Here is a 15,817-nt window from a genome sequence, read left to right on the forward strand (position 1 = left end):
GAGTCTCGGGACACTACAAATTAATTAACACACGATTTAATCAGTGCGTGAGGAAACCGCTGCGTACTATGGACGCAATAGTTCGGAGCGACGCGGCTGCTGGCAACGCGTCGGTTCGCTAGTGACGCATTCGTTCCTGTGCTATAAAAGGCGAGCACCACTGCTCATTTACTTTTTTGAGAGCAGTGGTTCTTGTCACAGGCAACGGAAGCGCTGCCGTAATAGAGGACACGCATTATATTACAGACAACCTTCCAAAAGGTTTGTTCTTCATCCATCATAGGAACTTGTGAAGTAAAGAGGTAGAGAAAAGAAGAACGTTCCACGACGATGGAATCAACTTCGAAAGGTTTCACGATGGAACAAGGTACACTCAGATCATGAATAGAAAATCTCTCGTCTGTTTCGTTGAATCATTTGTATTGCAGACGTTACGCACTTAAAGAAATTTTGTTTGCATGACCTCCCTTCTTGGACTTGTGCTGGACTGTCCAACCATCTCCAACTTGTTTCCACAAATGTGCCAGACAGTCCAACCATCTCCAGCGCACTTTTTTCGGTTGGGGGTCGCATACAACCTCTGATGAAGATGACGGGAAAAAATTGTTTGATTCAACGGGATATATAACTTTCATGTTGGGCACCTTTTCATTTGAGGCCATCTTAAAGATGTTTTGTGCAAGCCAAAACTTGGTGTAAGTCCCCTTCTGCCTTTCGGCTATGGTCCAAGTCAGGGCCTCCGGCTCCCGGTTCAAAATTACGTCCGTCTACGGGCCGACCCTCTCGTCCCTCAAAGAGGCCTTCTTCACCGACCTTGCAAGCCAAAAACCACCCAGTGGGGAGTTATGGCTAGCTCTGGGTGATTTTAACCAGATTTACCGCGCACGAGACAAGAACAAGCGCAACGTCAATAGGAGGAGGATAAACCGTTTCTGCTCCACGCTCCACGAGTGTGATCTCAGGGAGATCCACCTCCAGAACAGGCGGTTCACTTGGAGCAACGAGAGAAATAGCCCAACACTATGCAAGCTCGATTCCTTCTTCTGTAACGCCGAGTGGGACCTGCAGTTCAGTACACACATATTGCATGCTCTATCATCTTCGCTCTCAGACCATTGCCCTCTTCTTCTCGCGGATGACAGGGGGCCTCGCAGGCCTCGCTCATTCAAATTTGAGAATTTTTGGACTTCTCTTCCGAGGTTTAGCGATGTGGTTGCTAATGCATGGAATGAGCACACTCATCATACCGACCCCTTTCGGATATTGCACCACAAGCTTCAACACACTGGCGCCAAACTCTTGAGATGGAGTAAGGGCCTATTCTCAAAGGCCAAGATCATGCATCATGCTGCCTTGCTAGTAATTCTTCACCTGGACATGGCTCAAGACTCGAGGCACCTCTCCGTTGAGGAGCTGGAGCTCCGCTCTAGGCTTAAGCGGAGAGTCATTGCCTTGGCAGTTCTTGAGAGGGCGAGAAAAAAGCAATGTGCTAGGATTTCCAACCTCAAAGAGGGGGATGCAAACACCAAACTTTTCCACCGCCGAGTGAACGCTAGAAGACGCAAGAACCACATACACCGTATCAAGCACAACGGGGGATGGGTCACTGAGCACTCTCAAAAGGAGGCTATTGTCCACGACTATTTCTCCTCGACCATGGGAAAAGGCTCCGCGGCGACCACAGACTTCAACTGGGAGGGGTTGGACATTGAGGCTCGTGATGATTTGGGCAACCTCGCGGACCCTTTCTCCGAGGAGGAGGTGCGTGAGGCCATCAACCAGATGCCTGGTGACAAGGCGCCCGGCCCGGATGGCTTCACCGGGCTTTTCTTCAAGAGTTGTTGGGCCATCATCAGGCATGATATTATGAAGGCCATCTTTTGCTTCGGTAACCTCCGCATGGCCAACCTTCATTGGGTCAACTCTGCCAACATTATACTGCTCCCAAAGAAGGATGGAGCTGAAGAAATCTCCGATTACCGTCCAATTAGTCTGATTCATGCTATTCCCAAGATCATTGCAAAGGTCCTTGCCATCCGTCTTAGCCACCACATGCTCCACCTTGTCTCCAACGCGCAGAGTGCTTTCATCAAGACAAGAAGCATCCATGACAATTTCATGTATGTGAGGAATCTTGCACGGAGGCTCCACAAGTGCAAAACCCCTTCGCTTCTCTTCAAGTTGGACATTCGGAAGGCATTTGATTCAGTCAAGTGGGAGTATATCATTGACCTCCTCCGCCGTAGGGGGTTCCCGAGCATTTTCAGAGATTGGATCACCGCCCTACTTTGCTCCTCTTCCTCGCGGATTCTTCTTAACGGCGTCGCTGGCAGCCCCATCATCCATGGCCAGGGTCTCCGGCAGGGGGACCCTATATCCCCCTTGCTATTTGTGCTCGCGATCGACCCACTCCAAAGAATTCTTGAGATGGCGGCAACTAGAGGGCTATTTCATAAAATCCGTGGCCGTGGGGTTCTTTTACGAACCTCCCTTTATGCGGACGACGCGGCGGTCTTCATGGCACCCATCAAGCGTGATATTGACCACCTCTCCAACATCCTTCGTCTTTTTGGTGATGTCACCGTTCTAGCCACCAACTTTCACAAGAGCTCGGTCATCCCAATCTGTTGTGGGCACATCAACCTGTCGGACATCCTTCAAAAGCTTCCGGCGGCGCGTGGATCCTTCCCCATGAAATACTTAGGCCTCCCGCTCTCTGTGTGGCGGCTCAGGAAGGTGGACTTTCAGTTCTTAGAGGATAAGGCGGCGGCAAAGTTGGTCCCTTGGGACGGGCAAAACATCACGTCTATGGGACGCACCGCCTTGGTCAAGTCCGTGCTTGCCTCCCAAGCCATATACTTCATCACTACGCTCGTCGTCCCCACAAGCACCCTCAAAAATCTCAACAAGCTTGAGCGAGCATTCCTTTGGGAGGGAACAGACAAGACCACCAGGGCCAAATGCAAGGTTAATTGGGACACCGTTTGCCGCCCAATTGCCAATGGGGGTCTTGGAGTGCTAAACACGGAGAAATTCGCTAGGGCACCGAGGATTCGTTGGATTTGGTTTGAGTGGAAGGAGCCAACTAAGATGTGGGTTGGCATGGGCAACCCGTGCGATGACGCAGACTACAACTTCTTCTATGCCTCCTCAACTATTATCATGGGAAATGGCGCGCGCGCCCCCTTTTGGGACTCTCCGTGGGTGCACAACCGCAAACCCATGGATTTGGCCCCTCTCATCTACGCGGCGTCAACGAGCAAGAATTGGAAGGTGCGGGAAGCACTAAAGGATGGCGCTTGGGTTAAAAAGATCAAGATGACGTCCGATTTTTCTATAGAGCACTTCAGACAATTTCTCGAGCTTTGGGCCACCATCCGGGATTTTCACCTACAGGAGGATATTGACGACGACATTGTTTGGAAGCATTCTACTAGTGGCCTCTACACGGTGGAGTCCGCCTACAAAGCGCAATTTCTCGGCCTCATTCGCTCTCCCTTGGAGCATGCAGTGTGAAAAATCTGGGCTCCACCCAAGGTCAAGTTCTTTGCTTGGCTGGCCATCCAAAATAGAGTCTGGACTGCGGATCGATTGGCCAAGCGTGGTTGGCCTAACTGTGGCTCATGCCCCCTATGCATGCGTGAGAATGAATCGGTTGACCATCTCTTCTTCAAATGTCGTTTCACCGTTCGCCTATGGGGCTTGGTCAAGGCGTGGCTGCAACTCATTCACATTGACACCTCTACTTGGCCCCTGAGGCATTCCACCTTAAACTGGTGGCTTGGGTTGACTGATGCTTCCGTCCCCAACCGGAAGGCCATGGCCTCGCTCACCATGCTCACTACATGAACGATCTGGAACGAGCGAAACGCTCGTGTATTCCGCAACATGGCCGCTCCGCCTACGGTTCTTCTCGACAACATCAAAAGGGAGGCATCATTTTGGGTCGCCGCTGGAGCTAAGAAGCTATGGTCCATCATGCCGGGAGAGTGATTCTTCCGTGTATTGTTAAGGGGTGTTTGTAACACAAACTCTATTCTCTCTTAATTAATATACGTGGCAAATCTTTTGCCCGTTTTCAAAAAAACCTGGTGTAACACAAATCATTACACAATCACAGGATGATTTGAAGACTGGACGGTCCTAGCTAGATGGGTAATGCTCAGTAGATAATTTTACTTGCCCAGCCACTGCCAGCTGGTTCCATATTTTAACTTCTCAGCGTGCTTGCAGCTTATTGGACAGCAGCCGCGTTCATGCTTGAACAGACATATGGGATCTTGTAAAAACAACAGCTTTGCTCTGCACATATCACACGTTATGGTGTATTTATTCTGCGTCTCCTGTGTTTACAAAGAGCATATCAAAATATTGCTGGCAGCTTACTGTTCAAAGCAGTGATTTTATTCGTCAGGGAACCACTTTAATCATCTATTCCTCTTCACTATTTGGATGGTACAAAACCTTACTGCAGAGGCTTATGACGCTTCTATAGCTTCTGTTTCGGCAAATGAAATCAGGGTTTTTATTGCCGCCTGCAAGTGTTTCAGCTTTTATATTTTGAAATGCTAAAAAAGACTGACGTCAGATTTTTAGGCATAGCAAATCAAACGTTTTTCATGGCAAATTATGTTTGCCGAGGGTGGTAAGTTTAATTGCCATCCTTGCGCCAACGTAAATTGCCAAAAAAAGACATTCGATTTGCCGTGCCTAAAAATCTGATGTTCCATGGATATTCGGGTCCCTTATATTTGCATAATCTGGAGCTGAACTGGAAGATATAGCAGTTTCCTGGCCTAAGAAGTCCTGCTCATCTAATATCCTACTTGCTTCCCCAATTGCAAGGATTAGCTCAAGTTGCTTTTCTTGTTGTTCCTGCAAGATATATTAACGGGAGACTTCAACAAAAGGTGAAAAGAAATATAACTCCATACAGGGGAATGCATGAAGAATGAAAAAGCACCCGAGAAAACATTACAGTCCTTAGAGTTAGTGTCACATGCGATGACTGGTACCGGTCCCAAGACAGATGAACTTCATTACTACCAGTCTTGAGACCGATGAACGTGACAATGTTTGGGTACATATCAGAGGAGCGAGGATTGGCTGCCCATGGTGTCGGCGATGAGAGAAGGTTGGTTGGGGACGAGGATTGGAATTTTAATAATTATTTTTCTTCAACAGATAATCTGTATGACAACGTTAGCTATGGTTATCCCTCGATTTGAGGAACTGCGGGCCGAGTGGATGGGACCAGTGGAACAGGTGGTGTTTCGCGTCGAAGGAGCAGCGTGGCATCTGGCACGTCGACAACGGCGGGTCTCAGCGGCATGGAGCAGCGGGGTCTCGCCGGTGGACGTGTGACGATGGACGAGCGCAGGATGGTGGCGTTGTCTGGCGGTCGTGGTGGCGTCGACGACAGCTAGACCGGGCAAGGTAGATGCAGCAGTACAACACAGAAGATGGATTGGTGGCAGGTGGCTGCGGCGGCCTCATACCCGGTAGGCGTCTTGGTTGAGGAGTGCGCCGGACCGGTGGGTGCCCCATACCCGGCAGGCGTCCTGGTTGGGACCTCAGGTCTTAGATGTTAGGTTTGGCTACGAGGTCTGTTTGGTATTAGGCCTAGACTATCAACATCCCTACATCAACTGGATAGAAGTAGCGACTGATGTTGACTAGACGGTGGCTTTAGTCTTACTGTTGTATGACTTTGTAAGGTCTTATGTGAATAATTAATAAAATGGCTGCATGCATCGTCTAGATGCAGAGGCAGGGGGTCCTCCTCTTTTTCTAAAAAAAAAAAGAAATCCCTAAGATAGTGGTATGGGCAGTGATATGGACGCCACTTGTTTTTTTTAGCCTTCTTAAGGCATTGGTTAAATCTTACCTGTCTAAGGTATATTTCGATTCTATTTACTTGTATCTTGATCACAAGACCTTTGTATGTGTTCATTAGTTAAATTTGACTCGTTGGAGCCATTATATATATATTAACTTCTTCTACGCCCCGGCCATTCAAACAACGATCGAACTCGCTCATTAAGAAAGTGACCACGTCCCAACCCACAGTTTCCACCTGATGGTAAAAGACTCTTGCACATATATGTAACCATGTCCTTACTATCCTAACCCACAAGTTCCTTCAACTAGTAAAATTGACTAGTAAATTATAAAGAAATATAAGAGCGTTTAGTAATCTTTTGGAGCTTTTTTGGAGCTTTTTTAAAGAGTGAGTTGACTAGTAAATTATAAAGAAATATAAGAGCGTTTAGTGATCACTTTACTAGTCAATTTAACTGTGATATATATAGTACTCCCTCCGTAAAGAAATGGGTATTTTGGAGCTTTTTTAGCTTTTGATGCAATATAACCTATTTGAGCTCCAAGAGCCATAAAAGCTCCAAAAGCATCTATTTAGGAGTTTTTATGGCTTTTTGGTCAAAGTAAAAAAGCTGCAAAAGCGGAAGCAAAAACCCAAACAAACATGGCTTAGAGATATCACACATTTACTACTACATGTTATCTCAAATTTTATTAACAATGTCCATGCATTTACCCAAAATGGCTTTCACCTAGCTTTATAAATAAAACAACGATCAACAACCCGGTACAAACGCACGCCACCACAAGACACGTACGCACCCAAGACAGGATACATAGGCGTTGAGCGCAGCCACACCACCCCTAGCACTACAAGAGCAACCAGGGGCTTCAACCATGAATACACCGCCGCGAAGAGATGAAGCCGCATACGACGAACCGTGGGCTCCAAGGCGACGACTTCTAGAAGGTTATGACACTGGAGCGCTGCCACCGCCCGATCCGAGGATCAAAGTTTCCCCTGGAGCAACACGAGGGCAATGAGAGCCGGGACGACGCCTTCAAAAAGGGAACGAGCTTTGCCGCCGCTGGTCCGTTCGAAGATAGAACAGGTTTTCACCCTGGCCAACACTCACCGCCACCGAATGCCACAACCCGGCCACCACGACAGGGCCATGGCCACCGGGCAACACCATGCCACGGGATTGTGCCCATGAGCACCGTGCTACCACCACCAGGGCCGCCGCCCCGGCATCCAAAACCTTGACACCACCTCATCCGAGACCCGCTGCTACCCCAACCAAAGAGACGAGCGGAAAGGCCCCGCCTTTCAAACCACTGGGCGGCCCCCAGCGTCGAGACCCTATAGGCCGGCCAAAACTAGCCTCCGTCGACCCGTCCTGCAGCACCGGGTGCAAGACGAGCTCGGTCCTGCCGCCGGGCTCGAGACGACTTCGGTCCTGCAGCACCGGGCGCGAGACGAGCGATAGACCGCAACTGGGAGAAGGCCAACCCTTCGACGAAAGTAGCGCCCGAACAACGAAAAGGGATATCGAATGCCGACACAAGCCGCCTACGGACGAGCTGACGCCAGCACAAGCCAGCCGCCGCCGCAACCGACCTGCAAAGCTGTCTTGGAGCCACCCACGGCCGAAGCAGCAGCAGCCACACCGGGCCACTGCCCAACCCGCGCCGCCCGGCGAGCTCCAAGCGTTGGAGCCGTCGGGCACGCACTGCCACCACGCCGCTGCTACCCCCACCCAACAGCGAAGAGGAAACAACCGACCGTGACCCAAGCCATGCGCAGTCTGTGGCACCAGGGAGACCGCCGATAGCGCGTTGCCCGCCTCCGCCCTAGTCCACCCCATCACCACCGCCAACACACCGCGGCCCCTACCTACATCAGGGAGAAGCCAGCCATGGTCGATGCCGCCCACAGCCCCCGCTGAAGGACGAGCCACCGGCACCGGATCTGACCCGTGTCGCCCCACGGGCCGCCACCTGATGGGGAGGACACACTGGAGCCGCCACGCGCCGTCCAGGCCCCAGGGCGCCGTCATGCCGCCGCCCCGCGCTCCCAGCGCCGCGCCACCGGGCCCGCGGCCACCTGACGCCCCCACGCTGTCCCGCGCCAGCCGCTGACCATGCCGAGGGGAAGAAGCTCCCCGCCGCCACCTACGCCAACCGGGCTTTGCCCGACGGCGCCTTACGGCGGCGGTAGGGGAGAGAGGCCGGGAGGAGGGGACAGTGCGGAGGCGGCCAGGGTTGGCCCCGAGGACGATCGCCGGAGCGGCTCGGGGGGGGGGGGGGGGTTGAACTAGCCTCTACCATGTCCATGCATCTATGGTACTAACTATACTACATGTTATAGTACTGATTGTTTTCCCAGGAATGTGCAGTAAAGTGGTTAGCATTTTTACTATATGTTGCATGGGGTGTTATTACAAACTTCATGGCCAGACATGTGTAGTACAAAAGTGCATCTATAGTAAAGAGGTTACTAATTTTACTACAGGTTCACTACCGATTTTCCGGATATGTCTAGTAAAGTGGTTAACATGTTTTAGTACATTTTATGTGTGACGTTACCATAGACTTTGTGACCAGGCATATGTAGTAAAAAGGTTAATATGCTTTACTACTAGTTACCTAGGAATTTAGGTTCAAGTGGGAGACCAAGGCACTAGTTGCGCGCATGTTGGTTGCTTGGTTGAGTGCGTTAGGCTGGTCATAGTGGGAGTAACATAGCAAGTAACATAACATATCCCGAGACAAGTTTGCTTATGTGGCAGCTAGTTAATGAGGAGAGAGGTGTTTGGAGTAACATATTATGTTACCATCACATAGCGTTTCCCAAGAAAAGTTGAATCTACAAGCTAATAAATGCAACCATATGTTACTACTTCTATGACACTTTGCATTATAAGGGGAGTAACTTAGACTAGTGTCATGCATACGACACTAGTCAAAGTTACTCCCCACTATGACTAGCCTTAGCTGATTAGTTGGGCGCGAAGTTCTGGCCGGAGCGTAGAATTAACATTGTAAGCTGAAGCTCAGTTTAGCGCTCCCATGTGTATATAAATTTTCAACTGCATGTGTCCTGGACAAAAGAAAATTTCAATATATATTTATGTCGCAGCGAGCTGAAAAAATTGATATTTTTGCTGAGGACACATAATTGCCTATTTTCACAATCCGTCCACTAGATCACCTTATTACATTAGAGTGACGCTCCACTATTTATTTTATATTTTCTTGATAACTTTTAAATCGTTCAAACTTAGCGAGCCTAAACAAGTTATGTGATAAGCTATGATAGACACAGCAAGGAATAGTTATTTTTCACCCCCCTCCCCCCTCTGTTTTAACATCAATGCACTGTAATTTTACGTTCCGTAAATTTTATCTATTTCAGACATAAAAGAGAATGTAAGAAAATATATAATCACCGTAAAAAATATTTTATGTTAAGTAAAATTACAAATGTAAAAACATAGTATAAAATGTACATAAAATATACTATTTCTGATCTTATGACCTATATTTTTTTCTTATGTCAAATTTTATGCAATGAATCAATATAAATGTAACTATTTTCATTTGAAATGTAATTTATTTATGAAATGATCGTAAGATTACCTCGGGTGAAGAATAATTTATTCTGCTCCCTGAGTGATGAATAGACTTACCAACAAAACGCTTATTCTACTAACACCTTTAAGACTTAACAACAAAACGCTTATCCTACTAACACTTAAGCACCGCTAAAAACAACAAAGCAGCCACCCTACCCACCCCAAACCGAACCGCACCTATACAAAGATAAAAAATATCCCCCTAGCCGCCCGCACAACCACTCACCTTCTCCCTCCCTCCTAGCCTACTCCCGGGCGCCACCCCATTCCTCCCCCTTTTCCTTCTTCCCCATCCCCCCACCCCGCCGGGGGGCACTAAACTCACCACCTCCACAACCTCGCGCTGTCGCCGTCCCTTGCTCGTGGGGCAACCTCCATCTTCCTAGTGAGCCTCCTCACCGCCCCCAGCGTCGGTCTAGGCGCCCTACACCCAGGCGGCCCGAGCGGCTGCCGGTGTGGATCCGGGCCCGCCAGCCCCAAGGGCCTCGCGCGGCTGCCGGCGTGGATTCGGGCGCGCTGCACCCAGGTGACCTGCATTGCTGCCGCCGCGGGTCCGCTCGGTGTCCCTCCCCTCGTCTTCACCAGAGATCAAATGCCCCTGGGGTCGTCTCTCCTTCCACTGGCGAGGGTCGCGCCAGTGCACTCCTCCCTCTTCCAAGGCTCCAATGCTGACTCCACCCCAGAGAACTGTTGGCGTGCTCCCCCGCGGACACCATCACCGAACAAGCAGTGCGCTCGCACATGGCATGCAAATCTTCACAACGCGCAGCATGCACTCAGGCGGTGCATCTCGTGGGTGCGTGCAGGGCGTGCGGTTCACCGGCCCTCAACGTGCAGTACGCCGATGTGCAGCTCCCTGGTTCAAACAACCTCCACTATTGGCAGCTTCCGGCGGCTAGTCCCGCCCACGGGGACTGCAGCTCCACCGAGGGAGCGTGGAGTCCATGATGCTCCCAGTCTCCCTGATGCTCTCCCTCTCCTTTGATTCGGCCACACCACAACAACTGGAGGTCAGCGTGCCCACCGGATCGAGCTCTGACAACCACCAACAGTGAGAGGACCAGAGGAGGTGCTGCCAAAGCCGGCCACTTCCACGTCTTCAGAGATCCCCTGTCGCGAGCAGTCCTTGGAAGAACTATGGCGGTTGTGCAGATCAGAAAGTTCCTTTTTACCTTTTCAGATTTGACAGCTCTGCTCTATGTTTTGCAGTTCGGTTCCTCGTCAAGTGCTTAGGGAAAAAGCAGTAGTACAATGCATGCATTTGGAGCGTCTTGCAGTTCATCACATGCATCATTGTAGTTTTACATTGCAGTTCATTCTTCTGTTGTTACTGTTTGTTCTATGGTTAAATTTGCAAAAAAGTAATGTATAAGAAAAACACGTGTGGTGCAGTACTCTACCCCTTCGATGGAGTTCACCCTGTGGTAGCGTCGCTTGATGCAGTACGCATCACCGAGGGGATGTGGTTCAGATGGGCACAATGCGTAGTTTTTCAGTAAAAGGTTTTTAGGTTGGTGCAGTTCAGTAGGAGTCAACTGCGTGGATAGGCCATGACAATTGTTAATTGCGTGTACAGGCCATGAAAATTTGGCTGGTGCGGTTCTGCTACTAGAGCATTGCGGTTCGGATGCATTTCTTTGTTTATTTTAGGTTGTGTTCTGTGATTTGGACGGCTGTGTGTATATGTGTACTATCGTCTATTTTGTTTTTGAAGTTCAATACTATTTCATGTGAGATTATGGTTCAGTGCAAAATACTCTGTGGTTCACTTTGTAAACGACAAAAAGAAGAAAAAGTTTAGATGTAGTTCACTAGTTATATACCCCCGCGGTTCACTTTTGCAAGTTCGATTCTTTCGAGATGTAGTTCACTAGATTTTGCCCCTGCGGTACACTTTCGAGAGTGATGTTGTTCACTTGCGCCTAACTTGAAGTGTGAAAAATTTTTAGGGAAACAACAAAAAGAGTTATGCGGTTCACTTTTCGATAGTGTTGTGGTTCACTTGCCCTCGTCTTTGCGGTTCACTTTCGTTCATAAAAAGGTTAGAAAAGTGACAACAAAAACTCATGTGGTTCACTTTAGATAGTGTCGCGGTTCACTTTCGATAGTTTCGCGGTTCACTTTCGGTACTGTTGCGGTTCACTTACTCTCAAAAATGTTAAGTGCGGAAAATTGTTATGATAACGACAAAAAAGAAAGTAATGCGGTTCACTTCTCGATAGTGTTGCTTCACTTACGCCTGATGTGAAGCGCACTCCACTTCCTCCTCCGGGGAAATTTATGTCTGACAAAAGAAATCATGCAGTTCGCTTTCCCGTCTGATGTAGTGCGGCTTTCAGTCTTAAGCAGTGCGTTCTTCTGTCTGACGCGGTCCACGCGTCGATTTTGGTGTCGTGAAAAACAGAGCGTCCGCATTTCGGTAATTCCAAAACTGCTCTTAAACCGTAAGAAATTAGAGTGTTCTACATCAAAAAGTTGGGGCTCGTTGATATCTTTTCAAGGGCATATCATTTGCACCATTCCGATGAGCGGTTTGGAAAAATTACGAAAAAAACGTTCGCAGTCACTCGTTAGCTGCCGCGCCATTTCCAAAATTAGTTTAAAACCAGGAATCTCAAAACATGTTCTACAAATCAAAGTTGCGCCTCTTCCATAACTTTCCAACGGCGTATCACACGCCTCGTTTCGACAAACGGTTAAAAAACTTCCACGAAAACCATATCGAAAAATCCCAAAATAAAACAGAGTTTTCGTGTTTGGGTAAATTTGAAATTGCTCTTAAACAGTAAGGAATTATAGAGTATTCTATATGAAAAAGTTGCGTCTCAATGATATCTTTCCAACGGGGTATCATTTGCATCGTTCCGACGAGCCGTTAGGAAAAAAACGCGAAAAGACGCTCGCTGTCACTCGTCAGGCACCGCACCTTTTTGAAGTTGCTCTTAAACCGTGAAGAATCTCGAAAAGTGTTCAACATGGCGAAGTTGCACCTAATCCATAGCTTTCCAAAGGTATATCACACGCCTCATTCTGACAAACAGTTTAAGAATTAAATAAAAAACAGTATCGAAAAAACCGCGTGTAGTTTTTTGCGACGAGAAGTTCACTCGTCTCAGTATTGCAGTACTCTTACTTCAAAAATGCCGTGCACTTGCGTTGAGCATGCAGTTCGAAAGTGTTAGCATAATATAATTCTGCTAATATTAGCAGAATATATATAAACAAATGTTTCCTACCACCAGCGGTAGTTACCTTCACGTGAGTTTTGTATGTTGTATGTAGTATCTATCAAAACCGAGAGTATATACGTGTAATATGTAGTATATAAGAATATTTGGATAGTATATATACTACTCTTTAGGTAGTATGTACTATTTTTTTAGTAGATTGTTTTATATCTACAAATATGAAGGTATTCTCAAAATATACAAAAAACTATGGATTTACATGCAATTTTTTCGTCTATCTTCCTTTGAAATATCTTAGATATAGTATATGAACATATTTAGAATGATAAAGTGGTATATAGTACCACATGACAGTATATGGGACATGTGGGGTAACTACCCCTGGGTGGCCTACGCTTCGGCCTAATTAGGTGGGCGGGTCGCACCGCAGAAGTAGGCCTCCCCACCGCTGCTAAATAGTTGAGGGTAAAGGTGTTTAAAGAAAATGGTAACAGGATTTAATTTAGTTACCATCAATGCTCGCGTGCTCCACGACGTCCCGCTTCTAAGGCGGCTAATCATTGTTAGTAATGGGTATAGAATAGATGGTAATGCCCATATACACTAGCCACTAGTACATAGTAACTGCATTACTATTTCGGGTCCTTGGTGTTACGGTTGGCAGTGCCTAGTAATTACATTACTATATGGTATAATTCACTTTTTCTTTAGCAACTAAGATGCAAATGAAAGCCGTGTAGAAATTAGGGTTGAATTACCGTAGGGCCTAATTGCCTTCACAGAAATCACAAGATTATTTTAGGTTTACTATGGACCTTGTTTTGGTTTACTATATTTGCACAAAATTGCTGTCGGTAATTGACATCGTACTATTAATATGTTTACTTCGGAAATCCGTTGGTGCTCCCGGGAGCGCGCGCTCCTGCGCATGAAAAAAATATTTCTAAGTGTGCAAAATTCCAAACAAAAATTTGGCGCATACATATGTGTGCACGTTAAGTTTGGGAGAAAACCGACATTCTTTGCGGCTTGTGTAAAAATGACAAAAGGATGTCTCGTGAAAAGCATTTTTAACACCGAATTTTGTCTTTTTCACACACGACACATAAGTTGTCAGTTTCGCGTTTTTCGCGAAACGACTTTGTGAACATGTACAATATCGAGATGTACGCGCCAAATTTTTGTTTGAAATTTTTTAACATTTTAAAATATGTTTTAAACACATTTTAAAAACCAGGAGTGCGCACTTCCATGTGCCAAGATGCCACTCTCTGCAATTACTACCTATAGTACATAGTAGCAACTAATAGCCATAGGCTCCTTACCTGACCTTAATACAATTACCATCAAATATGTTTCTCCATCGGAAAATACCATAAATTAAATTAGCATGTACCATGTACACAGGTCAAAAAGTAGTAATGGTTTCATCCTGTTACTCCCTCCGTCCGGAAATACTTGTCCGAGGAATGGATGTATCTAGATGTATTTTAGTTGTAGATACGTCTATTTGTATCCATTTTTATGACAAGTATTTCCGGACGGAGGAAGTACTATTTTTTGCAAGAACCTTTACTGAAATTAGTACATATGCATAGGAGCCAGTAAAGGCTTTAATCACGTTACCACATAAGCTAGCTTTTTTACCATGCTTAGCGACAAGTGCCATGGGGCAGACGTGCAAAGTGTGGCAGCCGGTAACAAGAATCATCTCTGTGCTTTTACCATGGTTAGTTATAAGAGCGGCTAGTGCGGTCGAGCGGTGTGCAATTAGCATCCGGAGCGTACGATTAGAGTTTCTGCGTGCACCCACTTTAGCGCCATATAAGACAAATATTTCCTACCACTAGTGGTAGTTACCCTCACATGCACTACTAGAGAAAAGTTTATACATGGAAGCTTGTCAGTAGCGCGCGTTAAAATGAGATGCTACTGCTACTTAACAGTAGTGCGTGGTTACTAAGGGCGCTACTGCTATCTACACAGTAGTAGCGCAGTTCCAGAAAAACCGCTACTACTATAATTGCCACACTTTGCCGACAGGCTAGGTATAGTAATAGCGACCTTCCAAAACACGCGCTACTGCTAAGTATATAGTAGTAGCGCGTTTTCAAGGGAGAGCGCTACTGCTAAGTTTGAACCTGCCACATGGTGGGCCCCACATAGCAGGAGCGTGTGTTGCAGAAGCGCGCTACTAATACGATTTTAGTAGCAGCGCGTTTTCCCAACCCTCGCTGTTGCTAAGGCATAGCAGCCACCTTTTCCTACCCCCTCCCCCTCCCCCATCCTCTCTTCCTTTCACTTTCCCCTAGCTTCCACCTCCTCTCTCCCTCACTGTGCTTCTTTCTCACTACTCCCCCCCCCTAATCTCTTTCTTCTATGGGACGCCAGCAAAGGCGAATATTTCTATATGAGAGCCGCGCTGATCACGACGGTACACGACTATCTCGGTTACGGATATGTCGCAGGCCAGTTGTGCCACGGATATTGCGGATGCACGCACTGCATGGACATCTCAGCAGCTAACGTCAACGAAAGATGGCGGGTCTGAAAAAATTCGTGTACATGGGGCATCGAAAATGGCTCAAGAAGGACGACCCGTGGAGAAACCGTGGAGATCTACTCAATGGTGAGGCTGAGCATCGAGAACCTCCACGTAAGCGAAGCGGCACCAAAATCGATGAGCTATTGAAAACTGGGAATAGTGTCCCTCGTCGGGAAACACGATGAAAAATGCGCCGGAGCCGCTGCTGAAGGTATGGAAGACGAGGTCTGTTTTCTGGGACTAGGAGTACTGGCACAAACTCGACACGCCTCATTGCCTTGATCAAATGCATATCACGAAGAATGTCCTTGAGAGCTTGCTTGCGACACTGATGAACATGCCCGATAAGACCAAGGATGGGTCGAAGGCAAGAAGAGACTTGCAAAATTTGAAAATCAGGGCAAATCTGCACATACCGCCCCGTAAAAAGTGAGACAGAGATAGAGACGGAGACGCGGGAGAAGAAGGGCAAAAAAATGAAGGAAGAGGATTGTTGCCCCTCTTCTTGCTTCACCTTAAGTCCGGCTGAGATCGATCAATTCTTTAAGTGCCTTACCGGAATCAAAGTTAGTTTCAGTTACTGTGGGAAGATAAGCAGATTTCTAGACACCAAGAAGAAAAAGTTC

At 47.4% G+C, this 15,817-nt stretch overlaps 1 protein-coding gene across 4 annotated transcripts in view; it reads right to left on the reverse strand.

The window, feature by feature from the left end:
- Positions 1-4,296: 4,296 nt before the first annotated feature.
- LOC123158425 (uncharacterized) overlaps positions 4,297-15,817 on the reverse strand; it is a 29,571-nt gene continuing 18,050 nt past the window's right edge. For all 4 annotated transcript variants that reach the window (XM_044576420.1, XM_044576421.1, XM_044576417.1 and 1 more), the window contains one exon: positions 4,297-4,875. In XM_044576420.1, the coding sequence (XP_044432355.1) occupies positions 4,711-4,875 (165 nt within the window). In that variant the 3' untranslated portion in view covers positions 4,297-4,710. The remainder of the gene's footprint in view (positions 4,876-15,817) is intronic.

The sequence above is a fragment of the Triticum aestivum genome, chromosome 7B (genome assembly GCF_018294505.1).
Source record: "Triticum aestivum cultivar Chinese Spring chromosome 7B, IWGSC CS RefSeq v2.1, whole genome shotgun sequence".
NCBI lineage: Eukaryota > Viridiplantae > Streptophyta > Magnoliopsida > Poales > Poaceae > Triticum > Triticum aestivum.